Below are 25,419 nucleotides of genomic sequence, written 5' to 3'. Positions count from 1 at the left end.
TTTTATAACTGGACATCAGGTGAAGCTGGAAGTATTGATAAGATGGTAGCGTGAGACGGCACAGGCCTTTCTAGTGCTGTTTTTGCCCTAGGGAAGTTTACAGCGTGGAAAAAATAAAATAAAAATAAAGAGGTATCCCCGGCTGATATCCCAAGTGAGTGGTTAACTGTCAGTCTACAAATATACGCAAACAGACTCTCCTGAATTCCATGATCTCAGTGAAGCACTCATGTTACAGCAGGAAAAGACTGTCTCACTTTAGGGGTAACCCTGACCTACTTTATTGCAGTAAAAAAAAAAAAAAAAAAGACAAATTGGCATGGTGGACTAGTACTGTATCATAAATACGGTGTGTCTTCAGTTATAGGATGCTCTGTTTGAATTACATATATTTTAGAAAACTTATGTACAAATAAATAATTTAAAATTGATTGCAAGTGATATTTGTGGTCTTTATAGAGTTGGCCATGATGTCAAAAATATAACATTAAGTCTGTGGGAAACTGAGATTCACTTTCATCCTCAGAGTGGCTTCCAATACCTTTGCCAATGCACTGAGACACCATGGCGGGTTGCAAACTGTAGCGGGGGCAATTTTGTAGAGGGGGCTGCTCCTGGACCCACCGTGAGAGACCTTAGATTAGGGAAAGGTGAGCCCTGCTGGGGTCCCCAAACAAAGGACATCTTTCTTTATGGTCAGTCAATCATACTAGCATTTAAAGGGGGGAAGGGGAGCACAGATATTGCATATTCACTATGACTAAAGAAAGAATTAATTTTGCACAAATCACATTCAAATATGTCACCGCAGGCACTTCAAAACAGAGTGATTACCCTCTAAGATTTCAGTGTCTCTTCAGCAAAACACCAAATTGCTTAAATTTCATCCCATAAGAATTATAGTCCAATTTCAGCTCACAATGTGCCCTGATTCTAAGACTGTCCTAGAATCGAGAAAGCAATTGTCGTCAAGACTGGCCTTCTCACCTGCCTCCCTTGGTGACAAGGGGCGGTGGCATGGCCTTTAGGGCAGGCGGAGGGAGGAAAGGCTTCTCCCGGGGTGTGTCTCCTCCTGAGGGAGTCATCTTCCTCCACACCTTCCTGATTCTTCTTTAGGGACTCAGGAAGTTGACAGGCAGAGGACTTCTGGCTTAAATATTGGAAAAAGCAGCCGAGGAGGTTGTGCCTGTAAATAGTGTCTGTAAGACAGTGAGTGGCCAGGAAGCCCAGTTCTCAGGCCACCGGGGCAGTGTCTGCCCTCTTGAGGTGGCGCATGATGAAAATCCCCAGGGCCCCCAGGGGGATGCACATGGTGGAGGAGGCCACGAGCAGCCCGATGACAGCCAGTGCATAGGTGGGGTAATCTTTGGTCACAAGCTGGCCCTGAAAGGAGAGACTGAGGTTAGCAGAAGGAACCTCTGAGAGCGCTGTCCCCACAGGCCTCGGGCCTCAGGCCCCCAGGTGTGGTGGAGGGGCGGTGGGGGGTGGGCAGTGCGGGGCACCAGGTGTCCTTACCCCTGGGGCCACCTGGCTCTGCAGCTCTGGAAGTATGCGGGAATGGGGGGAGGGAAGGGCCAACTCCCCACACTCTCCTTCTCTTCCATAAGCAAGGACTGACAGTGCCCGCCCAACCAGTGTGTGCATAGCTGTGGTTTGGGGCATCCCATGAAGAATGGCCACAGGAATAACCAAGGGCCTTATGCCTGAGGCAGCTTTCAGGGCACCTAAATGCAGGGGCTACCCTTAGCCCAGAATGGAAACTTCTGTGAAGGTGGAAATGTTCTGCATTGGGGCTGTGGCCGCTCAGGGCGCTGCCCATTAGGCAGGAACGAGTGCCTTCGCAGGGGGACTTACTCCCATCTCCCAGGGGCAAGGTCCCGGGAAGGTCTGGAGGGCACCTTCCTCTCCTCCCTGCAGCACGTGCTTAAAAACTCAAAGCCCAGCTCTGCTGTCCCAGACTGAGTATTTTTAAAATACCTTGGTGATATTTCTATGTTGTGACAAATAACCCACCCGAACCAAGGATATCGTTCTCTGGTTTCAGAAAGCTAAAGGCCCGAGTGACCTTGGGGGCCCAGTGCCAGCCCTGCAGAGACAGCAGATACCTGGGAGGCGTCCCAGGCTTGGTACTGCAGGGTGCCGGTGAGGATGTAGTCGCTCAGGTAGAAAGCAAAGAGGCTGACAATCAGCAGCGGGCTCACGCCAGCCCACAGGACCTTCCAGTACCAGCTGAGAGCGCGGCCAGTCATGGCCTTCAGGTCACTTTCAAATCTGTTTAGAAGACAGGGAGAGTCTGATGTACCCATGCTGCCGCAGATGACGGGGTCCTGCCCGCACTTCCCTCCTGGCTTAGGAAGATTCTGTTCTGGGCACCACCGATGTTTGAACAGACCGCTGGGACCTTCTTGGGGGAGGGGTGCTGGGGTGGGGAGAGGGGAAGGGCCAAGGCCGCCCGAGAGGGCTGATAGAGGACACCGCAGATAAGTAGCCATCAGAGGACGACTTCCTGGTGCCAGCTTTCAGGTGAGGGCTGACAGCGTAGACCAGAAGGGTGGCCCCAGAAATGGTGGGAACGGGTAGCATTAGGGACATCTGTCAGGCCAGTGCTTAGCGTCGAGGGTCCCTAGGGCAGCTTTGCTCCCCCAACACCCCGCTATCAGCGACCCTGCTGCCTACTAGAAACACCCACAGAGTAGAATTTCTTTGTCCCCTGCAACCACAGCAGGTTTTCTGGGACAGTGGGAGGGCCAAACCTCAGACCCCTGGCCTGGGAATGTGACATGCTACCTGCCTGAGGGCACCAGCTAGCGGCAGATGAAACCCAGACCCTGGATTGGCCTCCTGCCTCCAGGCCAGAGCCTTTAAAACTGCTCTCCATGGCAGGACAGGCAGCCGTGGCAGGAGGGGCTGGGGTGCAATGGGGTGTGACTGTCACCAGCTGCAGCCACAGCCACAACCCCTGCCTCCCTGGGACCTGTTGTCTGTCCTGGGTACCAGGCAGGGCTGCGTAGAGACCACCACCTGGTCTCCGGTGGTGACGTAGCTGGACTCTGGGCGCTAGGCTGTGAAGGCTCACCCATGCAACGTGAAACCCTGGGGCTTTCAAAACTACACGGATCAGAAAGTGCCAAGGTCCTGTTGTCCCATCACCACCCCTCCGCCCCTCTCTGTTTCTTGCAGAGAAAGCTGGGAAGAGCCAGATGCAGAAAAGCAGGCAGGACGATGCAGCTAGTGGCCACTAGATGGCAGTGTCCCCCGAGCAAGCTGAAGGACCCCGCTGGGCCACTCGCGCCTGCAGGCGGTTCCCACCCTCTCCGGGGCGTTGTTTCCCCTCCAGCCCCATCGCTTCCCACCTCTCCTTTTCGATGGACATGTGTCCCATCTCTAGTGACCTCAGTGGGCCCCAGGTTTCACTCCTCTCTCCCAGCCTTCTCTCTTCATCCTGAGACACTCACCCTCTCCGGGGACGGATCTCTTTCTCCCTCTAGACTGGCATTTCCTAGGGGACAAGTTGTACCCCTTTGTCAGGGGTTTTCCTGGTTTTAGTACTGAAAGTTCTACGTCCCAGGGAACCCCCTTAGTGCTGGGGAAACCGGGAGAGTTGGTCACCCTGACACGAGTGTCCTCAAATGTGAGCAGCTGGGGGGGGGGGGGCAGGCAAGGGGAGCAGTAGGGGCCGTCCTTGACCAAGTAAATTCTGAAAGTGCTGCCAGTTATGACCCCCTCTTTGAGATCCACAGCTGTCTTTGAGGCTCTGAGAAGTCCTACAGGAAAGACATTGATCTGGCTTTGTTTAACCTATGCCCCAACATTAATTGATCCTGGGAGGTCCCTCAGCACATATAGCACAGGAGCCTGGCCCTTCCAGGGACACAGTGGGAAACTCTGCTCGAGGGTCACCTGCCTCCTAGAGTGTCGTCGCTCCTCCTCCCCCACCCCAAGTCAGCCTGGAGCCTCCGAAAAGACTGGGGAAGAGGCCGGGGAACAACTGGACATGCCCCCGCCCAGACTCCCATTTGAGCAGCGCTGCCCAAACTGAGATGAGCCACAGACGCCACCAGTACCAGACACAACAGGACTGGGTGGCCTGAGAGTCTGTCCTACCCAGCTCCCTGCTGCTGCTGCTCTGGGGCCACACTCGCAGTAGCTCGCTCTCTAGACCGGTGGTTCTCAAAGTGTGGGCCCCAGACTGACCTGGAAACTGGCTAGAAAGGCAGATTCTTGGCCCTCACCAGACCTGCCTAATCAGAACCTCTGGGTGTGAGGCCCTGCGCTCGCGCTCTCCCAGCCCCCAGGGACTGCTGGCGCACACCCGAGTTTGAAGGCAGCTCTAGACCAGTGGTTCTCGCCCAGCTGCACCTTCCGTCACCCGGGGAAAACTGACACATCCCGGGGCTGCGCTGTGCACCAGGATTCAGAACCTGACACTTCAGATTTGCCAAATTATCTAAGTTATCAAGTGGATTTGGGCACGGTTCTTGAAAAATACTGCTGTTGGCCAAGGGTCAGAGCATCTCGTGCCTGGAGGCATGACCCCTGCCCCAGTAAGCCGTGGGGGTCCCGCAGGATCAACCCACAAACATCCCACGACACACAGCGAAAGCACAGGAGACAGAGAGAGAAGACACTGGTTGAAGGCAAAGGGAGGGTGGAAGCCAGGCAGAGAATTAGCTGAGATCCAAGGGCAAAGAAGAAACTTTGAGCGATGACGCCAAGCCTAAAGAAGTGGCCAGTGAGAGTTGGATGTTTCTCCTGTGGGCTGCGTTCTCCCCATGCTGCGGGGCCCGGGCCTCCTCACCTCCTCAGCCCGTACACGTAGCACAAGGCGATGGTCTCCACCAGGACAATGAGCAGCAAGGACAGCGTGGCCGCATAGTCGTTGAATATGTCGAACCAGTAGTTCCCGGCTTCCATGGTGAACACCATGCCCACGGCACAGTTGATGAGGCACACCAGACCTGGGGGTCATGACACCGCAGGCTTACCTGCCTGAGACTCCCCACCTGGTCCCCAGCGATCTGCGGGGCAGCAGGAGCCATAGGCCCCTAAGGTGACTTCAGTCAATTGGTTCATCCACAGGGGTTGGAAGAGCAGTCTTGGTGTGGCCTCTCTGGAGGTATATGCCGTGGGTGCTGGGGGGCACAGAGGCGCCCCAAGGCGTGCCAGCAGGGGTCACAGATGTTAATTCACTGAGCTGCCCTGCAGGGGTGGGGGCTTGAGCTCAATGGGAAAGCAGGAGTGGTGGGCACAGCTATCCCAGGAACCCACCCAGGCCTTGGGTCTGGTGATGCCATTTAACCCAGCAACTCAGCCCCAGAGCTCATGTGACTCGGGGGAGGAAGCTTGAGCACGGGCTACCCCGTCAGGACTTCCTCGGGAGGACTCCTATCCAACCAGAAGGGGTGGGGTGGGCTGGGGAAGAAGCTCACGTTCACCCAGATCCTCCTACGTGCCAGGTACTCGCCTCGGATCGGATCCTTAGGCCCCTTGCACAGATGGGGAAGCCAAGGCTCAGAGATATCAAGTAATGCCCCCAACATCCCCAAGCACATCAGTGGCAGAGTCAGGATTCACACCCAGGCCCTTGGACCTGGGTTTTTGTCCCAGTCTCCTTTGGCTGCCTCCCATGGACACCCCGCTGACGTGTGTGAATCTAAAGTCCCACGTGCCCTTTCCACCACCACACCACACACTGGCAGCCACCAAGCCCCACTGCCATCTGATGGGAACACACAAGGAGAAAGAGGTTATGTGTCCGCCCGGGAGCTATAGGCACACGTAGTGTTGGTTGCAGAGACCAGGTCCAAGGAGGAATGCTAAGTATAGCAGACTCTGGAGAAGTGGGAGGTGGGAGGCTGCAACTGGGGTAGTTGGGACTTGAGGAGATGGGATGGGACATGGGTTTGATTGGTGGGATGTAGAGGAATGATGTCATCAAAGGCAGAGGGGGATGGCCACAGGATCCTCAGGAATGGAACAGATGGGTGGTGGAGTGAAACCACGAGAGATGTTTGGAAAAGTCAGTTCATTCCCTAACAACCTAAACACCCATCAACAGCAGAGTGGATAAAGAAATTGTCGTATGTGCTTTTACCATGGATTATTCCACAGGCAGAAAAAGAGACAGACAATTGCTGCTTGCAACAACATGGGTGGACCTCACAGACAGATTTCGAGTGAAGACAGCAGACACAAAGAGTATGTGCTGTATGATTCCATTTATAGGAAGTTCAGGAACAGGGAAAAAGCCATAAAATGTAGAAGTCATAATAGGGGAGACCCCAAAGGTGCAGATGGCTTGGGAGGGGTGTGAAGGAGCTCTGTGCGCTATGGGATGTTCTGTCTCTTGACCTAGGTCTGGTTACTTGGGAGGATACATATGTAAAACTCATTGCATTTCTACTTGAGAAATGTACACTTTATAATTGTCATACTTCAGTTAAAAACAAAAGCAGGTTCTACCCTGGAGGGCTTTGAGTGCCAGGGTGGGGAGTTGGGCCTTTTCCAAGTTTGGAGTGGCCACTTCATTTCCCTGTGATGTGGACAACAAAAGACACAGGGTGAATCACACCGCTCGAGTCCCTGGATTCCGAGGAGAAGGCGTGGCAGGACTGCGGTCAGATTGCTGCAGCCCTCTGTGGCCACATCAACCAGCACGTGGCCCTGGAGGAAACTCACCCCCTGCTCACCCCCCTTCCCGGCCCTCCCCGGCCCCCACCTCCTCTGCTGGCTGCCCACTGACCTGAGATGACCTCCTTGGGCAGGTGGCTGGAAATGACCTTGCTGTCAGTCAGAGGGGTGAGGATGGCCGCTGTGTTCCCCAGCATGCTCCCAATGCCCAGCATCAGCAGCATGAAAAAGTAGAGCACTGACCACAACTGGGACACCTCCATGTTCTTAATGGCCTCGCTGTAGACAATGAAAGCCAGGCCAGTGCCCTGGACGGCCTGCCCATGGCGAGAAGATACCAGTTACCCACACAAAGAACTTACAATCTCCTTAAACAAGCAGCTTGGGTGACCTTGGAACAAGCCACAAGCTGCCACATTCTGAGGCTGGAGCTTCCATGTGTAGACCAGCCCTAGGGGTCAGCTGGCCGGATAGGAACAGGAGCTGCCAGGAGTTCACACATGCAAAGTATGTGTAGAATTTTAGTCAACCTGGAACACTGGGTCCCCTTCTCCTGCCCCAACTTATGTAAATTCTGGATAAAATATAAGAAAACAATGTTTGGATAATTTCTTCTTCCAATGTCATGACTGATTAGGCGTTCTGAGACCTGGGAACTGAGGAGGATGGTAGGGCCAGGGTAGCAGGAACCCTGATGGTGGGGAGCTGGCCTGGCCAGCAGGCAGCCAAGAGGGGCAGGGTTGCTGGCAATGCTGTTGCAGAGACAGCATTATGGAAACTGAGCCTGGAACTCCTGCTTAAAGAGAAGCCCCCAAGAGTCAAAAAGGGTCAAGTGTTGGGGGTGCTCCCTGGCTACCAGCAGAAGAAGAAGCAAAAGCAAACCCACCCTGGGGGAAGGCTCTACAGTTTAGACTTACAGGCCTCCCAGAGATTAAGATTAAGCAATGAGCTCATAAACAGGGATTTACTAACCCAGAAGAAGAGACATGACTGTGAGTGAAGAGCCAGCAAGAATAAGAAGATTTAGAACACCTCACCCTCCAAGGTGGCAGATGTTGGACTGTCAGATTCAGAATTTCTGTGGACTGAATTGTGTCTACACAAATTTTATATGTTGAAACCCTAATCCCTAATGTGACTATATCTGGAGATAAGGTCTTTAGGAGGTAATTAAAGTTAAATGCAGTTATAAAGGTGGGGCCCAATCTGATAGGACTGTGGTCTTATAGGAAGAGGAAGAGAGGGAGTAAACTCTCTCTTCATCATGTGAGAACACAGTGAGAAGATAGTTGCCCGTGAGCAAGGAAGCAGGTCCTCACCAGAGACCACACCCTGCTGGGCCTTGATCTTGGACCTCTCAGCCTCCAGAACTGTGAGAAATAAATATCTGTTGTTTCAGGCACCCAGTATATGGTATTTCACTAATACCAGAATATAGGTCAGCTCAATGGCATACCAGTTGCTCAGGGGGATAGTGAGAATAGTTAGATGCAGACAATAAGGGGGTGATCACTTGTAGAGAATTCTAAAAAATAGTGAAACCTACTACAAATTGATATGCTTTTTATTATTCTCATGAGCCAGCAATTCTAAACTGTGTCAGTGACAAAATACTCCTCACCACTAAGGTGGACTGCTCTCATTCTCCTGCCTATGGCCACCACTGGAACAATTGTATGTGAAGTGTTTAAGGAAACAAAAGATAAAGTTATTATACAAAGATAAACGTGTAACAAGAAACTACTGGGGTGGAAAGGAAATTTGGAAAAAAATAGTGTCTAAAAATAAAAAATATAGTTATTGAATTTAAAGGTTCAGCTGACAGTTAAATACCAGATTAGATGCAGTTGAAAAGAGAATTAGTGAACTGAAAGATAATCCAGGAATGAATAAAAGCATGAAACAACAAAAAAAGGATAACGTGAAAAATAAAAGAGAGGTTAGAGACCTGTAGGATAGGACGAAAAGGTCTCACATAGGTCTAAATGAAGTTCTAAAAGGAGAATAATGAGAGAAGCAGGGGCAATGATTAAGAGACAGTAGGTATAAGTTTTCCAAAACTGTTAAGAAATATAGACTCATAGATCCGGGAAGCTCAACCTCACCCAAGCCTAGCCTGGATAAATAAAAATACATTCACACCTAGATTGCAGAGGCCAAAGACAAAGGGCCAAAGACAGAGATTGTGAGAGAAACTAGAGAGAAAGAACCGCTGACTTCTAAAGAATGAAAGAAAAGTTCAGCAACAACAATGGGAGCCAGAATCACAAGGCAAATATCTTCAAAGTGTTGAGAGAAAATAACTGTTAACCTGGAATTTTCTACTTAGAGAAAAAAATATCTTTTAAAAATGGGGGCCAAATACAGACATTTGCATATAAACAAAATCTGAGAAACCTACTCTAAAAGAAGGCATTTTAGGGGGAAAAACCCTTGAAGATAGTGGGGATGCAAGAAGGAATGGTGAACAAATAAAATGGCAAACAGGTAGGTAAATATAAACACTGTATAAAATAACAATAGTGTCCAATTTATAGGTTTAAAAAGACAGAACTAGACAGCAATCATTTAAAACAGGAGAGATGAGATAAAAGTGTTCTAAAGTCCTTGTGCTGTTTGGGAGGGAAGTTAAGACATTATCATCTAACTTTAGACTCTGTTAAGTATGTGTAGGAAAATTGCAAGAAGAGACATCAAGTGTCCAAATTCCAAATAGTAGAGAATAAAGTGGAATGAGGAAAGGAAGAAAAAAAAAAAAAAAAAGAAGAAGAAGAGGAAGAAAAAAAAAAAACACAACAGGAAAAAAAAGTCTAAATACATCAATAACCAACCACATAATTCTTGGAACATATAACCAAACTCCAAAGTAAGTGAGGAAAACTCCCAAGTTCCAAACCCAAAAAGAAAACTTGGAGTGAGAATACTGAACAGGTGCTGAAGCCAAAAGATTTCATGGGTCATCTGAACAGGATCTAGGCCTTGAAGGCTGGGGGTTAGGGACTGGGGGTCTGATGCCTTCCCAGAGAGGGGTTCATGCCACAAGCCAGTGAAAGCATGAAGCTGGGATTGAACAACCAGGAGAAACAAAATGTTGCTTCCCCCATGAAATGACCTAGAATAGCTCCACCCAGGAAACAAAGTGCCAGAAAAAACAACCAACCAACCAAAAATACCAAACTCCAAAGCTGCTTGCTGGCAACCAGAGCCACAGGCCCTCCCTATTCCCTTTCCTTGAAAAGTATTCTCTAGGAATACTCTCTAGAAGCATTTACATTAAATATAAGAACTAGATAAATATGCCCTATCACTACCACCTCCATGTACTAGAAGTCTTGGTAAATACAATAAGAAAAAAGAAGATATAAGTATTGAAAAGAAAAATACAAAATTCTATCTGCAGGTGACATGATAGCTTTCATAGAAAACTGAAGCAAATGTATAAACAAATATGAGAATTAATAGGATAATTTGGCCGGGCACGGTGGCTCATGCCTGTAATCCTAGCACTCTGGGAGGCTGAGGCAGGTGGATCGTTTGAGCTCAGGAGTTCCAGACCAGCCTGAGCAAGAGCGAGACCCCATCTCTACTAAAAATAGAAGGAAATGATTTGGACAGCTAAAAATATATATAGAAAAAAAAATTAGCCCAGCACGGTAGTGCATGCCTGTAGTCCCAGCTACTCGGTAGGCCGAGGCAGTAGAATTGCTTGAGCCCAGGACTTTGAGGTTGCTGTGAGCTAAGCTGATGCCACAGCACTCTAGCCTGGGCAACAGAGCGAGACTCTGTCTCAAAAAAAAAAAAAAAAAAGGAGAATTTATCAAGTTGCTAGATACAAGATCAACATACAAAAACCGTTGGATTTTTTTTTGCAACAAACATAAACAATGATAGAAATGAGGGGAAAAAAGACACAATTCACAATAACAATAAAACAATAAGGTAATATAAATCTAATAAATGATGTGCCAAGATATTCATGGAAAAAATTAGTTGAAGAATATAAAAAAAAGACCTGAGTGAGTGAGAAAAAGCACATTCCTGAATCAAAAGTCACAACTCAAAAGATATTATTAATTCTTCCCAAATTACACTATAAAACCAATGCAAGTCTAATAAAAATTCCCTAGGGGATTTTTTCCCCAGTGACACTTGTCAAATTCATCCTAAAACTAATGTGAAAAAATAAAGGTGTCAGCATAGAAGAAATACTTATGTAAATATATAAATAAGGATGATTTTAGTAGCTAAAGCTTGGGAAAAAAACCCAAATTTCTGTTAGTAAGGAAATGAATAAATAAATTGTGGTATATTTGTGTGATAGAATAAAATGCGGCACTTAAAATGAATGGATGAGATTCCACATGTATTATTAGGGACAGATCTCAAAATGTTAAATGAGAAAAATATCATCCAGGACCACTTATGTCCATTTAAATACTGACAACAAAACAATGATATTATCTGAGAATACATATATGGGTAAGAAAAATGTAAAAATGAAGGCTCCTGCCTCTGGTGAGTAGGGAAAACTTGGGGCTAGTAATAAAGGGAACTTAAACTTTGTCCTTGAAACGTTCTTTGCTTTAACATAAAAAAAATCTGAACTCAAAATGACAAAATGTTTATAATTATTCATTCTGAGTGGTAGATATATGGGCATTTGTTATATTATTCTCTGTACTTTCCTGTATTTTTAGAGCTTCAAAAGAGAAAAGGGAAAGCAACAAAGGACACAGAGAACCTAAGGGAACTTTATAATAACTAGGACTCCCAAGCAGCACCTGGGGAAAGTGGTGGTGAAGTCGCTCTTCTCAGAGGCACAGGGAGAATACTTCTTCCTGGGTGTTTACGAGCCGTGCATATCGCCCTAGTGGGCAGCTCTCCAAGGTCCCTACAAGTGTGTGGGGAGAAGCAAGTCCACGACCTTGCCAGGGCGCCTTACCGTGTCTAGCTCCGATTCCAAGCTGCAGTTTTTAATGGAAGGGAACACCTCACTGTATTTGCTTGGGTAGGTAGACGCTAGGTAGTCCTTCATCTCCTCCAGGTTGCTGGCTGTCAGAGAGCCATCTTCAAGGTCAAAAGAATTGGTCAGCAGCAGAATCACCCTGCAGAGCAGACCATCAGATCAACCCTCACTGATCAGAAAGGCTGCCGTCACCAAAGCCTCCGGCCAGTCTCTCCTTTCCTGATTACATCTGGAAAGGGAATCTATTGCTTGGTGACCTTTTTAAAGGACAGGGTCATTTTGAATGGTTTTGAAGATGCCTGCGATGCGAACAGTGATGACAACAAGAACCAAATGCAGCTGGGCTGTTTTAACCTCTGCACCAGCATAGTCCAACAGAACTTCCTGTGATGATGGAAATGTTCAATATCTGGGCTGTCCCGTTTGGTACCCACTGGCCACATGTGGCGACTAAGCACTTGAATGTAGCTAGTGTAACTGAAGAAATGACTTGAAGTAAAATGCATATTTATTTAAAGATAAATTAAGTTATTTAAATGTAAATTAAGTTACATTAATTTAAATTCAAATTTGTAAGTAGCCCCTTAGTGACTACCGAATTGGACAGCATATCTCCTGGATGATGTTTGTATTCTGGGTAAGGGGCCACAGAAAGTGAATTCTGTAATCTCTGTGGCTCGGCTAGAGAGCTCTTGGTCACTTTTGAGGTAGGGGAGATGGGGCAAAAGAAACTAAGGCGCCGTCCTCTGAGTGCTCTGGACAGTCAAAGCGCCGCCTCCCTGCTAGGCAGACGCTGACGTGCTCTGGGCCCCGCAGCTGTGGAGGTTGTCGGGGGAGCCCGAGTCTGAGCCCGGGACTGGGGAATCCAAAACTGGTGCTCTTGGCACCCACCTCTTCGCCGGTGCCCCTTCAGCTCAGAGCTCCGGGGAGCCCGGGACTCGGCGGGACAGCCCAGGCTTACTTGTCCAAGCAGCTTTCATAGTTGAAGGTGGCCTTGAAGCCGTAGATGGAGAAGGTCACGATGCTGGCAAATATGGAGGTGGCGCTGTTGATGAGGGACACGATGATGGCGTGCTTCTGGCAGTCGTTGGAGGGCTTGTTGTAGCTGGCGAAGGCGATGAGGCTGCCGAAGCCCAGGCCGAGAGAGAAGAAGATCTGGGTGGCCGCGTTGATCCAGGTCTTGGGGTTGGCCAGCTGCTCCACCTGGAACCGCAGGGACAGGGCTGAGGAACCTGGGCGGGAATCCGGCAAGGGAGGGCGCCGGAGAGGGGAGGGACCTTACGGGCCTGGGCTGGGGCCCAGCCGGGGAAACACACGGCCCGCCTCCCCTCGTGTCCTCCACTGCACCTCGCCCATCGGGGCTGTGCAATCGAACAGTGTACGGCAGGATAGTTCAAAAAGGCATCCAGCCCCTAATTCACAAGGCGGGCGCTGCACGGGTCTGGGCATTCAGAGGTGGAAGTGGCGTGGCCAGTGTGCCCCACCGCAAAGGCAGAGCGGCCCCCACTACTGAGCACCGGCTGAGGGAGCCTGCAGAGCGGAGGCGGGGGCGGGGGAGGCGCGCGGGAAACCCTGCAGGGAAGGGGCTGCATGGCGGCGTGGGCAGGCAGCGAGATGGCGGAGCCGTGCTCAGGGCAAAGAGCTCGGTCTGCAGTCTGGAAGGGGCCTGGGGTGGGGCTGGGGCAGCAGTCAGTTCGGGGCAGCGAGGATAGGGAGGAGGGAATGGAAGAAAGACTTCACGCCCCAGAATCAGCAGGGCGTGGGAACTGCCTGGCTGAGGGGGTGACCCAGGGCCCACGGGTAATCCGCAGCCCTCGCCACACCCTGTGGGATCACACCAGCCTCCCTGCCCACTCTGTCTTCCCCTCATCCCACCCCATCCTGAAAGGTGGCAGGATGAGGGAGGGGCGCCTTTGAAGCCCCTACCCCCCAGCTCGTACCTTGGGAGTGAACATGTATATCAAGCCATTGGTGGCTCCGCGGAGCGTGAGGCCCCGGCCCAGGTAGATGATGAGCACGCAGTAGGGCAGCAACGCCGTGAAATACACCACCTGGGGGCGCCAGAGGGCAGCGTTAGTCTCCTGGAGCGATCCGACCCGCAGGACAGGAACACCCCCGTGCCTGGGCTATTCAGGCTGCACCACCAAGCAGCCAGCAGCAGGAGAAGGCAGCGGGATTCTTGGGCCGGCACAGGTTCTGAGCTGGGACTGGAGAAACCGCTGTGGGATGTGGGCGCCCATATCTGTGACCACCAGGAGGTCTCTTGTTCAGTAGAGAAGAGGCAAGCAGGTCCCCAGGCTCTGCCTTCACCCTCCCTTCCACTCAACCTTATTCCAGAAAGAATTTGACGGGGCCCACAAAAATGCATCAGTCACATTGACATTTTAAATTGTTAGATAAAGAAATCAGTCTGAAGAGAAAATATGGGCAGTCCAGAGCCCAAAGAAAAAGGTAGCCCACAGAATAGGGCATGAGTTTCTACCCAGTTTCTGAGCTTCCTAGTGGCCTAAGCAAAGCAGGAAGCACAAATACTTGCAGGATTTATATTGTCTCAAGAAGGAAAAAGAAAATCAGGGTCTTGGGGTAGGACAGGTTTCCCCAGGATTGGGGCCTGAGAGATTGGCCATTAGGGCTCATAAAGGAGAAGTGGTGACTTGTAGTGTAGAGCTGTGGTCCCCAACCCCCAGGCTGAGGACTGGTATCAGTCCGTGGCCTGTTAGGAACCGGGCAGCACCACAGGAGGTGAGTGGTGGGCAAACAAGTGACTTTTTTGTCAGCCAAATCTTTCCCCACTGACATGCACCACAAGTTCACTGATGTTTTATCTTCGGTTTTCATGGTACCTTTGGCAGTAGACTGTCGGGCTCTGGGTAATTTTAACTTTTGCAAAGCCTTCGAAGAGAGGTCTTCATGTGCATGTGTGCCCACCCAGGACTGGAATTTTCTCTGTAAGTCTACTCGTATGTGCACCAGAGCCTCATATGTAAAGAAATATTTTGCAAGATTGTTCTCTGTGTGAGTTCCCTTAACGTTTGTGTTCTCCTGTGACAAACACAGCGGGTGACCTGTGTCCAGAAAGGCTTGAATTACCCTGGGCCCTCCATGCCTGCTGAGGCATGGCCCCACCTTCCTTTGAATTCCCAAGGCCACCACAGTGGCACTCTGTGTCCTCTCACCCTGGGGAGGGCAGGCAGAACGTGAGGTGTGTCTTTTATCATTGTTTCTTAGCTGGGGTGTTGTAACTGAGAGGAGTAATAAATCCACCCACCATTATAAGGAAACCAAGCAGGTATGAGATGGAGATGGATAACTGAAAAGACAGGGCACCTGGCCGGTGATCTGAAGAGGCAAGGGACAATGTGGGGAGGGGTGGCCACTGTGCATAACAGTGGGTACTTAGCAGCCACTTAGGGCAAGTTCCTGGAATTCCCTCCCTTCCCCAGGTGAGCACTCTTCCCCAGAGGCTCTCTGGAGTCCCGTCACTTCTCCCTAGTCAAGTAGGCAGGATTGTTGGACACAAGGTCCGGGCTAACCTACTGCAAGAAACCATTGCTGACACTCCACAGAAATTCTGGTAGGAAAGAAAGGAGATTGCAACGGAGGAAGCCAGGAAATGGTATACAGCCCCTAACAAGATTAATCCCCTGTAACAGAGCTGTTGGGGCCCTTCTAGAGGAAGGGGCTGAAGCAGAGGAAATAGACGGTGAGAACAGGTGAGAATAAGTAAGCTTTCATGGCATGACACAGTCTCATGCAACACATTTGCAATGGTCAGGAACAGGAATTATCTCGTTAAATCTCTAAGGTTGCAAATGTTGGCCTCAGATACTTTGGATCATGCTTGTAATAATCTGGCAAAGATAAATCACAAAAGCATTTTTTAAGAGCATGGAAGTGTCAGCTAAGCTCTATGATGGGACAGAGTGAGTTGCTGCAGGTTCTAAGCTATCCCAGGAAAGAGTTCCCATGTTCACTCGTCCCTCAGCTCAGTCATGGCGTGTGATGCTTTTGGGACTAAGATCCTGGCTGTCATGGGGTCTGAGAAACCAAAATAAAATGTCCCACCAGGCCTGATGCTGGGATTGTCACTTGGTCTCTGGAATACCATGGCTATTTGTGATCTAGTGCCTCAAGAAAAACATGGTGGCAACTCAGGTAGCCAAGAGGGTGAGGACAGGTGGACTCTTAGGACTTTTGGCAAGGAAAAGCTGGGGTTGATTAAGTTGCAAAAGATGTGGAGAGAGCACACAGGAGATGGCTCACCAAACCGAGATGGTGGGGAGTCTTTGGGGTGAAGCTGGGCTCTGCCCTGTTCTTCCTTCACTAGCTGTGACGTTAAGCAGGTCACTTTACCTGTCTAGGTCTCAGGTGAGTGGGACCATGAAATCTACCATGAAGGGCTGTTGCTGAAATGAGGCAGTGTGGGGTGCCCGGGTCATGGTGGAACTGCTAGGAGGAGACTGTAGGACACAGGGCACACCGGGTGGCTGGGCATCTGTTGAGGCTGGAGACAGGTGGCAGGTGCTGGGAACACTCACAGCAAACCTTCTGCATGGACAGGCTAGAGTTAAAGAAACGTACCAGCCCAAGTGGGAACATGAACCTGGGATGCACCGAGAACAAGAGGGTTATGAAGCTTGGGCCCGACAGCTCCACGGCGTCCTTGAAAGCAGCTCAGAGCAAAGGTCTCAAACCGAGCTGCACGTGAGAGTCACCTGGTGAACTTTTACCCTCCCAGTGCTCAGCTCACACCCCAGGTTGGTTCCTTCAGAACTTCCAGGGCAGGACTGAGGCACGAGATTCTTTTAAAGCCCTCCAGGCAATACCAAAGGGCAGTGTGAGAGCTGGGGGGGGAGGGGGTGGGGCCATGTGTGGTCATTCAAAGGCTTAAAGAAGGGAAACTCACTGTCTGGCTGCTTGGCTGCCATGGATTCGCAAGGGGCTGGTACAGAAACGCTCTTATTTTTAGTGAGAAAGCCCTCATTTCGGGATTGAGAGTTGCAACTTCAAGCACCTCTGGCCATCATTAGGGTCACCCAGTAGGAGATTTGTGCCAGCAACACTGTCTGAGCCCTCTGCCCCAGCACAGCTTCCGGCCCCCAGCTGCAGAAGGTACCCTCTTGGCACTGCCAGGGCCAGAGACAGAGGGGGCTACTCCGCCACCCACCCCCGTGCCGCCCTCCGTGCCCTGCAGTCCCACCTTGCCGGTGGACTCGGTGCCCCGCAGGATGCACAGGTACACCATGAGCCAGGCCAAGATGAGGCACAGCGCCAGCTCCCACTGCACAGCCCCGCTCTCCTGGATGGACGGCGAGATGTTGAGCGTTTTCCTGTACCAGAAGTACTGCGTGGAGGAGGCCGCCTCACACTCCTCGTCGTAGCCTGTGCGGTTACTGTTCAGCGGGCAGACAGACCATGGCAGGGGGTTCTGGAGACCAAAACAAACATCACACAGAAGTGAGGGCTGAGGCCAAAAGTCGGCATGGTGACGATGGGGGTGGCCCTGCCAGGAGGCTCTTGCAAGAGAAGGACACTGGTCCCCAAAGGGCAGGCGGCTGGACCCCCTGAAGGCAGACAGGGAGTCAGAGAGTTTGTGGGGGCACGGAGGAGGGAGGGAGGGGGTCGAGGGGGGGGCTCTACTCTCATTGCAATTCTACAGGGGCTTGCTGAGGACCACCGAACTCTGTGGTGGGCCTAAGAGACAGTATCAAGTGGACAATGGCCAGACCAGACAGACAACAGAACTCTGATCGACAACTTCTGCAGCAACCAGCCACGGAACTCAAACCACAGCCTTGGCAGTGTTGGCCCCGAATGGTCAGGACCTGGTCAATGACTGATGGAGTCCCTATTTTTTGCCAACTCAGGACCCACCAGAGAAAACCAAATATACCCCCCTAACCAATCACATAGGATGTCCCACTTCTCATGAGCCGCTCACAGCTTTCCCTGCCAGCAGCCTCCGAGCAGGACTCAACTGGAGCCCTCCTGGTCTCCACTGTAAAGCCTCCCACGCCCTGCCTGCCTCGGAGCCGCGGCCGAGCACAAGTGATGGGGGCCCCTCCCTCGCTATGGTGAGCTCTGAATACAGAGCCTCAGCTTGTTCGCATTTTGGTGGTCTTTGTTTACTTCCACAATTTCCCGGCAAGTCCTGGGATGACTAAGACTTGGGGACTGCCCTCAGTAACTGGCAGTGGAGACTGGCATCTCCTCCAATGGACGTGGGGTTTGGGAGCCGGAAGGAGATGAAGCTCATTCCCCGAAGCCATCTTGCCCCGCTGAGCCAGAGAACCTGGTGTTTGGTGACTCCACCTGAGCTCGAGTCAAGCGATGCCTGGAGCGGTTCGACCCCTGGACTTAGCTGGGTGAAGCCAGTGAGGCCCCCGCCTGCTTAAGCTACTTTCACCTGGGTTCTCTGTCACATGGGAGCAAAGGAGCCTCCATGGCGCATGCACAACATGACCCAAGGCCAAGTGCTCAATAGTGGTGCTAGGCTGGGGGGAAGCGGGGGAGGAAAATTAATTCTGACTTGGGGGATGAGGCCCCAACCCTACTCTGCCAAGACCAGCCCCACATTGGTCAGTTTTGCAGATATCTGGGTTCCACAAGCTCAGATTTCATTAGACAGAATTGCTCCACTAACAGAAGCAAGTCTGACCACACCACTGTGCTCAATCCCCTATCTCCGAGGAAACAGAACCGAGGCCCAGTGGCACTACCTGATGGGTCATGGTGACTCTATCAGTGAGCATTTGGGGCCCAGATCAGCATACCTGCCCAGTGCTCGGGACTGCCTCACCGTGTGGTGAGACCCCTGGCACCAGGGCCACCCTTGCTTGTTGGAATGTGACAGTTGGTTTCTAGCTTTGACTCAGATTGTGTCCTAAGCTGGCCGCCAATCCCCTCCCCAGGTGCACATGCAGTTTCTCCCAGGCAGAGGGAGCGAGTCTGGGCTGGCCTGTGACATGCGGTGACCACCAGAACACAGTGAAGAGCTGCTGTGTGGCTTCCTGGCCCAGGTCTCCAGAGCCCTGCAGCTGCCCTGTCACTCCCTTGGAAGCCGGCTGTCCTGTGGAGACATGTGAGCGACAGCCTTCCGAATGATGAGGGTGCATGGAGAGAGAGGCCATGTGGAGAGAACTTAGGTGCCCAGTGACAGCCAGCACTAAATCCCAGTTAGGGGAGAGGGGCCCTTATAGACCTGTGCCCAGTTGAGCTGCCCCAGCTGACACCCCTTGGGCCATTTGCAGCCCGTGGGGGACTGACGTGGGCTCATTCACTGAACTACCTGCTGATGCCAGCCCAGCCTGGCCTGGTTCCCAGTGCCAGCTACACTATGGAATCACCCAGGCTCTGATTTTCTGTTTGGGGTGGGGTCTAGGCATCAGATTTTTTAAAGCTCTCCTCAGTGTGCTGCCAAAGTGAAGAAGCTTTAGACTACAGAAGAGCTTGTTAAATGGACCGATTCCAGTCCATTCTTCCTCACCCTCCTCTGAATCAGCAGGTGCATCTGCATGTGTGACAGCCCAGGTGCTCCTGGTGGGAAGGGCCCGACAAGAGGCTGGAAAGCTTGGCCTGGAAGCAGGGTGGGCAGGAGCACAGATTCTGGGGCCAGGTGCTGGGGTCCAATCCCACAGCCATAAGCTACTTAACTCCCCTCTGCTCAGGTACTCAGTGCGCCCAGCCCCATGGGGTGGTTATGACGCTTACAGCAGTGAACATCTTCAAGTGCTGAGGACTATGTCTGGCCCAGAGCAAGTATAAGTGACTGTCTGCAGCTGGTATTACTACCCTTATTATGTGACTTCAAAGCAGAGGGACTAAGGGAGAAGTCTAACGACCTGTGAAGGATGGAATGAATGAATAATCAAGTAATTTTCGGGAGTTGTTGGCCCTCACACTTCTGAGGATCAGATAAAGGTGCCCCTTTCTTGAGACACTTTATTTTCACCTTTGGGAGATAGTCAAATTACTGTGATCTTGTTAGGACAAGACACATTGCTTCCATCTGTCAAAACTTGTCTTAATAAGTACAAACTCTATAATGCCTACAATATGTATGGCAAGACCTCAATTGGTGATGCCACCGTGCAGTACACAACCTGCCCAACCATGCATGACATCCCTGCACAGAAGAGGGGAAACAGTCCCCAGACTTTAGAGTAAGAGGAGCTACCCTATTTCTACCCAGAAGGCTGGGGAGAGGCAGAGTTGTGGCCAGTCTTCATAGAACGCTAGGGAGTTCCATGCAGCTAAGCTCTGGGAAGAGAATCCTTCCTGCCAGGAAGGTGTGCAACAGGGCAACTTGGGTGGGGCTCACTGGGAAGCCAGAGAGGGGCGTGGATGTGGCACCTTCCAAGTGTAGATGCCAAGTCAGGATTACTGGAGTCATTCGCCCAGGCCTTCCCAAGGGCCCCGCAGAGTCAAGGCTATGTTATATCGAAGCACGCCAGAAGCAAATTGGGGCCCGCCCTGCCTTGTTTTTGGACCTTGGGGACAGGTCCTGGCTCAGGGACAAAAGATAAAGCATTGGCCTAATTAGCTCTTGTCTCCATCTGGGAAGGAGCCAGGAGGGCGGTGGTACCTGGAAGGCGAGTGGGGAAGGATGGACCCTGAGAGTGAAGAGGGAGGAAGCGGGAAAAGAACCGAGCATGGGCGGCAGAGAGGAAGGTTCCTCTCCTCCTGGATACAACGCCAGCTCTCGGTGTGGAATTGGGGGTCTCCCTTCCTTCTCTGCAATTTCCAGCCCCTTCCACATTTTCTACAAGTGTCAGCTTGTGGCTACAATCAGAAATGCAGGTTTTAAAATGTTTATCTTTGGGAATAGCCCCTATTGTGTTACAGGGTGACAATGGTCTTTCTAGGAGAACTTTGGGGTCTGCAGGGAAAAGGAGGGACTCAGCCTGGACTCAGAAACCTGGAGGACGAGTGACCTTGCAGGAAGCGGGGAGTGGCCAGCAAGGAGGAGGCGGCTGTACTGTCCCGCTGGGCAGGGGGAGTCCGTCCCAGCAGTCTCCCCACAGATCTCCTCCGTGCCCGCTGTGCAGTGGTTCTTAATATTTTGGGGGGCCGCATCTTTCAGAGAGAACACAATGAAAGGCGTGGACCTGCTCCCCAGAAGTGTGTACACACACGCTTACGCATGCGCATAGCGGCACACTCTGGCTCACAAAGTAAGGGGTGGTACAGTAGGTCTGCAAACCCTCAGCCCGCTTTCCCCAGCCCCTCACACCGCGCTGGCTCCCCTGAGGCTGTTGCCCTGACCTCCTCCAGCCCCCCAACCCCCCCCACCCCCCGTCCCCTCAGCAGGGGGGGATTTGCTTTCCCTTTCCTGCTCCAGCGCCTGCTCACCTGGAAGGAGTGGAAGAGGTACCAGAAGCCCCAGGCGTTGACGACGTTGTAGTACATGGAGAGGAAGAAGGAGACCACCACGCTGGCGACCCCTGCGAGGAAGTGGAGGGTGGTGCTGAGGAGCGACCCTTCCCCCCCTGCCTGGGCAAGAGGGCGGTGGCCCCGTCCAGCGTGTCCTCCCAGGACAGGGCTGCAGTGACTGCCCTGGGGACAGCGAGACCTCCCTTCACCAGGTCTGTGTGAGTAAACGTGGCCAGGCACCTCATAAGGGTTCTTTCTTTTCCCCAACCTCTCTCCTCACCTTCTGGGACATGAAGCTGCTGACATTTTTTCGAGATCTAAGTGCCAGGTACCGTGCTAAGTAAGTCCTTCACGTGCCTTTGGTCCTTGCAACAGTATTGTCTCCATTTCACAGAGGAGAAGACAGGGCACAGAGCTCACCCCAGACCACCCAGCTGGTAAGTGTCGGAACTAGGATTCACAGCTCGTGAGAGAAGCACTTTGTCACGCCACCCTCGTGCCAGACAGACAGCTGCTCCCTGCTTGGCTCAACTGAGGTTGAGTCACTTGGGCCCAATCCTGCCCTGAGGTGGCAGGGAGCAGGGGTGTGAGGAGGGGTGCGAGAAGGGGTTGCAGTGGCCCCTAATCGGGTCAGGCCTACACGAAACCCAGGGTGGGGCCCGGGAGCAGAGAGATGGTTGGCAGCCAGTGTGCTCCAGAGCGGCCCACGCCAGCCCTCCAGCACCAGTGCCTCCGCCGCTCCCCAAGCCCACGTGCTGGAACATCTCTCAGTAGTTTGAAACTGGCCACAGTGGGCGTATTTACATCACTGATGTCAGCAACTGCTACAACCTGGGGCTTCCCCTCTCCTCTGCCCCACTCTGAGAGCCAGTTGTTAAACATTTACCAGCATGGCACCCCCATGACTGGCACAAGCATCTGGTATCTTTCCTATCATACAGCAAATGCTGCCTCTGAGAAGTCCTCTGCGATTGCTAATTTAGGCAGATTGTAAAACCACCCTCTTCCATGTTAAAAATTAATAGCTATTCAAGATGGGGAGGGAGTTTGGGCTTGGAGATGATTTGTGAGGCCACTGGACATATTTCTTCTGCATCTGGGACTAAGTCACCAACAAACATACACCCTCTTTGCTCCTAAAATGTCACTCTGCTTTCTTGTCTGCTTTCAGGCGGGAGGGGTGAACAGCACAGAGCACGGCACTGTTGGTCAGAGTCCCTCCTGCTTGCAGCGGCAGCCCTGGGTCGTGAGGTTGTGCAGGGCAGGTTGACGATGTCCCAGAGGTACCTGGGGACACCGGCTCGAGGTAGCTCAGGAATGGTGTGACATGAAGCAACGCTCTCCTGCTATCCATGTGTGCCTCGGCTTCTGCACACTGGAGATAACAATGGCACCCACACCTCTCAGCAGTGTGATGAAGATTAAATGAGCTCATGCACACATATCATATAGGCCAGCACCAGGAACATTAAAAGAGAGCCGTTAATTGGCAGGGCGCAGTTGTGTGTGTTCCCAGAATGGTCGTTAGCTAGGACTTGGAGTTATAGCTATTTCTCTTTTACAGATGACCAAGCCGAAGTCCAGTGAAGAGAGGCACTATGGCGTCAGCTCCTGGGAGCATGTATCCTTCCTATCTCACCGCCCTGCTGCGACAGACCCAGCTCCTCTCAGCCCCCGTTTTATGGCAGCCCCTCCTGGGCCATTTGTCCTCCCAGGCAAGGGCTCTCTCGGGCTTCATGCTTGCCCACTGATCCAGCAGCTTTGCTGACAGGTTCCCCCCACCCCACCACGCTGCCCAGGATACAATGTGGGGGTCTCTGGGTGGGAGAGGACTGGAGGGGGCCCCACCTACCGACACCGCTGAGGTAGGGGCTGATGGTCCTCCAGGAGCCGATGCTGCCCTGCTGCATGCGCTGCCCCACCGCCAGTTCCAGGTACAAGAGTGGCATCCCCTCCACGACGAGCATGATGAGGTAGGGGATGAGGAAACTACCTGTGGGCATCCAGAGCTGAGAGCCAGGCCTTTACCAATGGGCTTTTCTCTGCCACCCACCCAACCTCTGTGCAAATGCCCTTCCATCATCCTGTCTTTCCACTTGTTCATGCATCCTCCTTCCTTTCTGCCTGCACATTCTTCCACCTTTCCGTACATCCATCCCTCTGCCATTCCTCTCATCCAACTGTCTACCATTCATCCATCCATTTTGCTTCCATCTTTCCATCCATGATCCATCCATCCATCATCCATCCATCCTTCTTCCTCTACATCCATTTCTCCACCCTTACATCCATCCATCTTATCCATCCCTCCCTCTATCCATCTGTCCTTCTTTCCTTCCATCCATCCATTCTTCTATCCTTTTATCTTTCTATTATCCATCCTTCTGTCCATTCATCCATGGATAACATACAGCCATGTCAGTTGTTAAAACTTTAAATATTTCCACCCTGAGTGGTAGGCTGCCACTGTCCCAAGCTCCTTGAGTGCCTTCCTCAATGCCCGTGCTGCCCCAGCCTCTCTGCCATAACCCCCATTCCATCTTCTATTTCAGCAACTAATGGCTGGCCATGGCCAGGACCACTGAGTTATTAAATATTTTGAACATCACACCTGAATCCATCCATTCAGCTGTCCACCTCTGTGCACCTCCTTTGGGCTCTGTGCACAGCCCTGATGGTGTCCCCATGTGAGGCAGCATATGAAAGCGCCATTTCCTAAGCACTTACTCTGGGCCAGGCCCTGAGCTGGTGTGGGCTGGGAGAGTAGCAGCCCCGCTCCCTGCCCTTAAGGGACCACGTGGGCACAGGAATTTCAGCTGTCTCATCATTGTCCACGGCCCCCAGTATTCCCGCAGGCCTGACATCTCCTGAGATGAATCAGGGGCTTCGAGTATACATTTTGGGAGGCAAGAAGGTCCCCAATAGACAGAGCTCCAGGGCACCTTCTCCTTTTACGGAGCACCTCTACGTGGGTCTGATTTATCCAGGGGCCTTCAGCTTAAATTTCCATTTTAACCAAGGGCACTATGACTAATACAAATTTCAAACCGACTGGTTCCCAAGGAGCTATCAGCAGACAAGTGCCCTTGGTGATGGTGGGGAGCCAGGGGGTGTGCATGGAGCCAAGGAAGCCCTCCCCACTGCCAGACATACAGACGGAGTCGGGCAGCTGTGGCAGGGCCCCCACGACACCTGTCCCACAGATGCTGACCCGCTGCTTCTCCTGTGGGTCCTCCTACCCTGCCGGCAGCCTCTTGGCCATCCTTCCCTCAGCTGCTGGCTCCTTGGCAGTGGACCTGACAAAAATCCAGTGGGACAATAGGGGAGGACTTGTGACTAAAATCAAACCCAGGCTGGGCGCGGTGGCTCACGCCTGGGATCCTAGCTCTCTGGGAGGCCTAGGTGGGAGGATCAGTTGAGGTCAGGAGTTTGAGACCAGCCTGAGCAAGACTGAGACCCCGTCTCTACTAAAAATAGAAAAAATTAACCAGGCATGGTGGTGTGTGCCTGTGATCCCAGCTACTTGGGAGGCTGAGGCAGAAGAATCGCTTACGCCCAGGAGTTTGAGGTTGCTGTGAGCTAGGCTGACCCCATGGCACTCTAGCTCAGGTGACAGAGTGAGACTCTGTCTCAAAAAAAAAAAAAAAAAAAAAAAACAACAAACAAAACCCCAGACACTACAGCTGCAAGTATTAAGGGATGGTTACAGACAGAACTGGCTCCTCAGGTGTTAAAAGTCGACAACAAAATATATATGCTTACATCAACATCTAATATTCACCAAAAATGCCTCCATTGTACAAATGTGCTGTCCTGTAACCCATTTTTCTCACACTGTGGTTTTCCATAAGCACTCTCCTGAGCACAGGACGGACCTTTGCCTCACCCCTTAAATAGCTGCATAGCATTCCGCTCTGAAAATGAGCCCGGAGTGCATTTAATCAACTGTTGGACACTCTAGGTGTTTGCAGTTCTCTGCCATCTTAAACAAAGCTGTGAAACAATGTTTCGCCCACTTGCTTGGCTGTTTTGCCTCAGGATACAAGTCCCAGAAGTAGAATGGCTGGAACCAAGACCGAGCAGAGCCACCGTGGCTACACCACGGTGATCAAGACACGAGCTGTGTGCACAGGACAGCGAGTCCCACACCACCAAGCTGGGCGTGGGGGCCTTGAACGAATCCTTCCCTCTCATTTCCGCACTCTGTTGGGAAGACCCCTGTAGGCCAGGCTGCTTCCTGCCCTGCAGAAATGTGTCTCAGCACCTTGCCAGGTTCCTCTCTACATCAAAGGAGTCTGAGAGGTCATCAGTGGTTCTCACTCATTAAATATTTGACAATAAAGGTTGTGTTCACACACCGAGGGTTTGGAGTAACATTCAAACCCTCAGTGGTTATAAAATAATCTCATTTTCATTTAAGGTGTTAAACAGTAACCATATAAAGACGGAAA

At 51.6% G+C, this 25,419-nt stretch overlaps 1 protein-coding gene across 4 annotated transcripts in view; it reads right to left on the bottom strand.

Moving 5' to 3' along the window:
• Window positions 1-569: 569 nt before the first annotated feature.
• Window positions 570-25,419, bottom strand: part of SLC6A20 (solute carrier family 6 member 20) — a 33,407-nt gene continuing 8,557 nt past the window's right edge. The window contains exons 2-12 of one of the 4 annotated variants that reach the window (XM_069473516.1): window positions 22,821-22,961; window positions 20,948-21,039; window positions 16,797-17,024; window positions 13,537-13,647; window position 13,420; window positions 12,558-12,828; window positions 11,573-11,735; window positions 6,743-6,947; window positions 4,799-4,958; window positions 2,106-2,271; window positions 1,234-1,383 (exon numbers count right to left, since the gene is read on the bottom strand). In XM_069473516.1, coding sequence (XP_069329617.1) covers window positions 1,234-1,383; window positions 2,106-2,271; window positions 4,799-4,958; window positions 6,743-6,947; window positions 11,573-11,735; window positions 12,558-12,828; window position 13,420; window positions 13,537-13,647; window positions 16,797-17,024; window positions 20,948-21,039; window positions 22,821-22,961 — 1,688 coding nt within the window. Of the gene's footprint in view, window positions 1,384-2,105; window positions 2,272-4,798; window positions 4,959-6,742; window positions 6,948-11,572; window positions 11,736-12,557; window positions 12,829-13,419; window positions 13,421-13,536; window positions 13,648-16,796; window positions 17,025-20,947; window positions 21,040-22,820; window positions 22,962-25,419 lie in introns of all 4 variants that reach the window. The other 3 variants (XM_069473515.1, XM_069473517.1, XM_069473518.1) reach the window with 3 other exon arrangements.

The sequence above is a fragment of the Eulemur rufifrons genome, chromosome 7 (genome assembly GCF_041146395.1).
Source record: "Eulemur rufifrons isolate Redbay chromosome 7, OSU_ERuf_1, whole genome shotgun sequence".
NCBI lineage: Eukaryota > Metazoa > Chordata > Mammalia > Primates > Lemuridae > Eulemur > Eulemur rufifrons.
The sequence above is the reverse complement of the archived record's forward strand: the minus strand, read 5'-3'. Positions and strand labels throughout refer to the sequence as shown.